This window comes from Lampris incognitus, chromosome 2 (assembly GCF_029633865.1).
Source record: "Lampris incognitus isolate fLamInc1 chromosome 2, fLamInc1.hap2, whole genome shotgun sequence".
Taxonomy (NCBI): domain Eukaryota; kingdom Metazoa; phylum Chordata; class Actinopteri; order Lampriformes; family Lampridae; genus Lampris; species Lampris incognitus.
In genome coordinates this window covers 34451811-34458359 of record NC_079212.1, presented here as the reverse complement: position 1 = coordinate 34458359, position 6549 = coordinate 34451811, and the positions used below count along the sequence as shown (strand labels likewise).

At 55.7% G+C, this 6549-nt stretch overlaps 1 protein-coding gene across 1 annotated transcript in view; it reads left to right on the top strand.

Annotated features, from left to right (window-relative positions):
- Positions 1 to 430: 430 nt before the first annotated feature.
- Positions 431 to 6549, top strand: part of celsr3 (cadherin, EGF LAG seven-pass G-type receptor 3) — a 171926-nt gene continuing 165807 nt past the window's right edge. Inside the window, 5 exon segments of the mRNA XM_056299484.1 lie at positions 431 to 436; positions 548 to 775; positions 1728 to 1907; positions 2992 to 3183; positions 3185 to 5981. Coding sequence (XP_056155459.1) covers positions 431 to 436; positions 548 to 775; positions 1728 to 1907; positions 2992 to 3183; positions 3185 to 5981 — 3403 coding nt within the window.

Genomic DNA, 6549 nt, shown 5'->3' with positions numbered 1-6549 from the left:
GACAGAAGGAAACACGCACACGAAAGAAGAGGGAGAATAGGAAGGAGTGGAAGAGGGAGAAAGGAGGGGAGAGAGAAAGGAACAGACTAAATGGCTGTACCGTTACCGGGATTTACCCCGTTGCTGCTGCTCTCGCCTTTGGTTCTCCACCTGCTCCTCCTTAGCCCTTTGTTTGACGTTATCCCGGGATCGGTAACGACACAGGGGGCTTCTGGCCGATGGACCTCGGGCTGCTGCGACCGAGACGCCCGGTAAGGTGAGCAGGCAGCAGGCGACCAGGGGAGGCAGAGGTGAGAGGCAGTGGGAACCTACAGCCATGCAGCTGGAGTGCTGAGCGCACGCAGACCCAATATCGCCGGGGAGTGTATGAAGTGCTGGTGTGGGACCACCGGGTGCAGAGAGGATACTACCGGGACGGAAAAGGGGCAAGATGGGAGTAGGACTGAAAGGGCCGTTTCGGGGGATTCACAGAGGCGGCCCCTCATTTCCACCTCCTCTCTGCCCAGGTATCGGGAGCAGGACGGCGAGCCTTGACGGCGCCGGTTAGAGGAGAGGGAGGGGAAAGGAGGAGGAGGAGGGGAGAGAAGGGCGTTGTTTCACTCCCGCCTCACCTGCTTTCGTCTCAACACCGGTGCAAAACGGCAAAAAGCGGTCGGTACAAAGGACTAGAGCGTGTGCGCAGCGACCGCCGGTGTTGAGACCACACCTCGCCGCGACGAGAGCCTTTGTGCGCGCCTATGGCCTGTGCTTGGGACCCGGAAGTAGAGGGGGAGAGGTGAGAAGACCCTCCGTATCGTGCTCCTGTAGGCTTTTTCATCGGCAACCCCCCTTTCCCCTGCTAGGGACCTCTCACTTGGACCTTTGTCAGCTGGAAATTATTATTGCGTACACTCCCGTTCTGGATACGACTCAGACCGCATCAGGTTCACGAACGGTTCACATTACACCCGCACTATCGTCTCCCATTTAAGTTACAGTCCGGGCTACTTTCAGTCGCCAAACCCGGGCAACGCTCCAGACATTTTTATTTCGTCCCACTGCAATTCCATCCATACGGACCACAGTGGTCGCATTCGGTCTCGGTCAGGCTACGGGAGCAGCACCGACAATAAGGCTTTAAATCCCGACGGGGATACGGTCGGTGGGACCGGGAGGACCGGTAATTGTGCTCATTTGGGCAGGCACGATGTTATCGATCTCGGACAGCGTCTGGGAGGGGGGTTATGGTGGCCGTTTGACTGGGCGCGTTGGGAGCAGGGAGGCGAGGGATGGAGGAGAGGACAAGCGGCGGCACTGCCAACCTCTCTCGTCCTGTTCCTCCACCTCCTCGCAGGTGCCAGCGGTGGAGGCGGCCAGATGTTCCACGCCCGGCCGGGATTATCTCCGGTACCGCAGCCAGGTCCCGGCTTTGTCATGCCAGAATTACGAACAGAGGGAGGCGGAGGGAGGAGAGAAAGAGAGGCGAGGATAAAAGAGGGGGAGGAGGAGAGAAGGAGGGGTGTACCAAGGCAACAAGCACGTTAATTTATCTAATTATCCGGATAATCATTTGGCTTTTCTGACGCTGACGTTCCAGCACACGGCTGATAAAGAGGCACAGTCGGGGAAATTAACACCTGCGTGCCGAAGGCAGAGCACCCCGCACTCGGGGAGAGAGAGCAGGGAGCTACCCGGGGTGGTTTTTGGGGGGTGTTCGAGCAGAGTAGTAATGGGGGATGGACGTTTAGCTGAGTTTATGGCCCAGGGGAGGCGTAGCAGTGAACAATCACGACATCCAATTCCCCTCCAGTCGCATCACAAAGAAGGCGGGCCACTGTTTCCTGTCCAACAAAAACACATCTTCTGAAAGTGCATCACAACAAGCTGCACCACCCCTGTCTGTGCCCAAACACGGCCGGTGCCACCCCGTAAAAACACCCGCCGCACTCTGGCCGCCTTTTCAAAACACGTCGCAACTTCTAAACTCCAGGAAGCGAGTGGCTCGGGTTGTTCCACGCCTGTTAACTTTCCCGTTGCATGCCTCGGTGCTACGTCAGCGACAGCGACGCTCGGCCGGGGCAATTAAGGCCAGTCTTCTTACTCACCCGGATCAAATCACAGCAAAGCACCGCTCGGTTTTCCCGGAACTAAAGGTGACGATCCGGCACGGTGACTCAGACTCACTCTCGCCGGTTCCACTCCTGTTCTCCAGCGATGAGGAGAGTTCAGCACCACTTTCAGCACAACGGAGAGCTCCGCCCGGAGTCCTCTCGTCCAACTCTTCCAAGATTTTCAAACGCCACCTCGAGTCTCCCAACGGATCCGCTTCCGGGTCCGCGGCAGCCGTTTGTATTTACGTGGAGTCAGTTCAACGTCAACAATAACAACAACCTCGGGAGTCACTCCACATTCAACAGTGAGGATTTTGCAGCGGGGGCAGATAAAGACGCTCAACAGACGGGGGGATACGGTCGCAGTCCCGAAAGGGGGCAGACGTCGGTGGATGACGCGATCCCGTGTTTACAGGCGGGGCAGCAGGAGGGGGAGGCGAACACACCGGGGGAGTTTGTTCACACCGACCGGGTGGGCATAGGTTCGCAATTAAGATCCGGTAAGCGAGTACCATTAGAGCCCCGAAGATGTCCGTCATGCAGACGGATGGCAGATGAGGGTCGACGGAGAGGTGAAGAGGGATGGTTGGAGGCACGAAGGGAGGGAGGGAGAGGAGGGGTCCGCCGCTGCTGTTGGGGCAGGAAAATTACAGCTGGGGGGAGGGGGAGAGAGAGAACAGAGAGCCGAGGCAGAGAGTGAAAGAACCGGTGGGAGAGGAGCAGGAGGAGAGAAGAGCAGGAATGACAAAGACCAGACAGACAGATGTGAATCTGAGAGCGGAGGGATCAAGGGAGGAAGTGGAGGGGGAGAGAGAGGAAGAGGTGGAGAAGAGAGAGGGGGAGGCTGGGAGGTCAGGAGAAGGGACCATGTCTCGACCTGTGTCACTCATCCAAAAAGCAGTGGGGGAAGAGAGACAGCCTGGTGGATGAAAGCCAAGAGGGAGGTGAGGGGGAAGAGGAGGTGGAGGTGGAGAAGGAGGAGAGGCACAGTTCAAGGGGAGAGAGGAGCCTGGAGCGACTGATAATAGCAGCAGATGATGAAACCTGGCAAGAAGAAAGAGGGAGGGAGGTTTTGATGGCATGGTCTCGCTCTCCGCCGCGCTGCCAACAGACACCCCCATTTCTCTCAGTATAACTACCAAGTACAAGTAGCTGAAAACCAGCCCCCTGGTACCTCAGTCATTACGATGTCAGCCTCAGACCAAGATGGAGGCGATGCGGGCAGGCTGAGCTACAGCATGGCCCCTCTGATGAACAGCCGATCTTCTGACTATTTCCATATCAACCCAGACTCGGGTCTCATCACCACCACTCAGGTTCTAGACAGAGAGCACATGGACCTGCATTACTTCCGGGTCACCTCGACTGATTACGGCTCCCCCCGTCTCTCGGGTACAACAATGGTGGCCATCACTGTTTCAGACCGCAATGATCACTCTCCAATATTTGAGCAGATCGAGTACAGAGAGACCATCAGGGAAAACGTAGAGGAAGGGTACCCGATCTTACAGCTGAGAGCGACAGATTTGGACTCCCCATCCAATGCCAATATTCGCTATCGGTTTGTCGGTGATTCAGCAGCACTGGCACGGGTGGCATTCGAGATCGACCCACGCTCGGGGCTCATCACAACCCGCGGGGCGGTTGACCGAGAGACCAACGAGCACTACACACTCCAGGTGGAGGCCAGCGACCAGGGGAAAGAGCCGGGGCCGCGCTCTGCCACCGTCAAAGTCTTCATCACTGTTCTGGACGAGAACGACAATGTGCCGCAGTTCAGTGAGAAGCGCTATGTGGTGGCAGTGAGGGAGGATGTGCGGCCTCACTCGGAGATTCTTCGTGTGAGTGCCACAGACCGCGACAAGGACAGCAATGCTGCTGTCCACTACAACATCATCAGCGGGAACAGCCGAGGGCAGTTCTCCATTGACAGTGTCACCGGGGAGATCCAGGTTGTGGCACCGTTAGACTTCGAGGCCGAACGGGAGTACACGCTGCGTGTACGGGCGCAGGACAATGGACGCCCTCCCCTCTCCAACAACACCGGCATCGTCAGTGTGCAGGTGACGGACGTCAATGATAACCCACCCATATTTGTTTCAACTCCGTTCCAGGCATCTGTGTTGGAGAGCGCCCCGATTGGAAGCTCCATCCTTCACATCCAGGCTATCGATACAGATTCTGGTGACAACGCCCGCTTGGAGTATCGGCTTACCGGCACCAGCCCTGACTCACCCTTTGTCATCAACTCTGCTACAGGGTGGGTCACCGTGCGCTCCACACTCGACCGGGAATCGGTGGAACACTACTTCTTTGGCGTGGAAGCCAGAGACTACGGAGTGCCACCTCTCTCCGCTACCGCGAGTGTCACCATAACAGTGATGGACGTCAACGACAACCGTCCCGAGTTCCTCCAGAAGGAGTACTTTGTCCGCCTAAACGAGGATGCTGCGGTTGGCACCAGTGTGGTGAGCGTCACTGCCGTGGACCGGGATGTCAACAGTGCTGTAACCTATCAGATTACAGGGGGGAACACAAGGAATCGATTTGCGATCAGCACGGCGGGAGGGGCGGGGCTTGTCACCTTGGCCCTCCCGCTGGACTACAAGCAGGAGCGGCGGTACGTTCTAACAGTCACGGCCTCGGACCGTACGCTCCATGATACCTGCCAAGTCCACGTCAACATCACAGATGCCAACACTCACCGGCCCGTTTTCCAAAGTGCACATTATTCTGTTAGTGTGAATGAGGACCGCCCGCCTGGGAGTACCGTAGTGGTCATCAGTGCCACAGATGATGATGTTGGTGAAAACGCTCGCATCACATACTTACTGGAGGATAACATCCCACAGTTCCGCATTGACCCTGCCACTGGTGCCATAACCCTCCAGGCAGAACTTGACTATGAGGATCAGATGACATACACCTTGGCTATTACTGCTAAGGACAACGGCATACCACAGAAATCAGACACGACGTACGTAGAGGTGAACGTGAACGACGTAAATGATAACGCACCCCAGTTCCTCAGCCCCAGATATCAGGGGACTGTGAGCGAAGATGCCCCTCCTTTCACCAGCGTCCTCCAGATCTCTGCCACTGATCGTGACGCCCATGCCAACGGCCGTGTCCAGTACACCTTCCAAAATGGTGAGGATGGGGATGGAGATTTTACCATTGAGCCCACATCTGGTATTGTCCGAACTGTGCGTCGGTTGGACCGGGAGAGCATGCCGTTCTATGAACTCACTGCCTATGCCGTGGACCGAGGCGTGCCACCGCAAAGGACCCCTGTCCACATCCAGGTGACAGTCCTGGATGTGAATGACAATGCTCCTGTTTTTCCCGCAGACGACTTCCAGGTTCTGGTGAAGGAGAACAGCGCCGTGGGCTCCGTGGTGGCACAGATCACTGCCACAGACCCAGACGAGGGGGCCAATGCGCAGATAATGTACCAGATTGTGGAGGGGAACATCCCCGAGATCTTCCAGATGGACATCTTTTCGGGTGAGCTCACCTCACTAATCGACCTTGACTATGAAACACGGGACGAGTACGTCATCGTGGTCCAGGCCACCTCGGCACCACTTGTTAGCCGCGCCACAGTCCGGATTCGATTGGTGGACCAGAACGACAACCGGCCCACCCTTCAGGACTTCCAGATCATCTTCAACAACTTTGTGTCGAACCGGTCCAACAGTTTCCCCAGCGGGGTGATCGGGAGGGTGCCGGCCCATGACCCGGATGTGTCAGACCGCCTCTACTACAACATTGACCGGGGAAACGAGCTACATCTACTGCTCCTGAACCACACCAGCGGAGAGATTCGGCTGAGCCGCAAACTTGATAACAACAGACCTCTGGTGGCTCCTATGATGATCACTGTCACAGGTAAGACCCAACAGAAGGAGTGATGGGAGATAAGATGTGTGTGTGTGTGTGTGTGGGGGGGGGGGGGCAAGTGCTTACATATTCGCAGTAGATTCGCTTTCTCTGTCTCTGTCTCTCCCTGTCTCTGTCTCTCTTTCCTTTTTGTTTCTCCAGCTCTCTCTCGCTCTGATTCAAATCAGTAAGACTGCATCTAATGCAACTGAGATTCAATTCAGCATTGTTCATTTCACTCATGGTGTAGCAGCTGCTGTAATGACTCAGGGAGACGCCACAGGTGTGTGTGTGTGTGTGTGTGTGTGTGTGTGTGTGTGTGTGTGTGTGTGTGTGTGTGTGTGTGTGTGTGTGTGAGTGAGTGTGAATAAGTAGGGACTCGGATGTTGTTCAGTGGTGGTGTGAGCTGTAGGACTAGTTCTTTCTTTCGTCTCTCTCTGACATTATGTGTGAAAATGAAAACAAAAAAAAGCAACAAAATAAAACATTATGGCTCGTATATTTCACCCAGGAGGACAGCAAACATGTGCAAATGAAACTTTCCATTATTGTCTTTGATGAAACTCAGATTACCAAT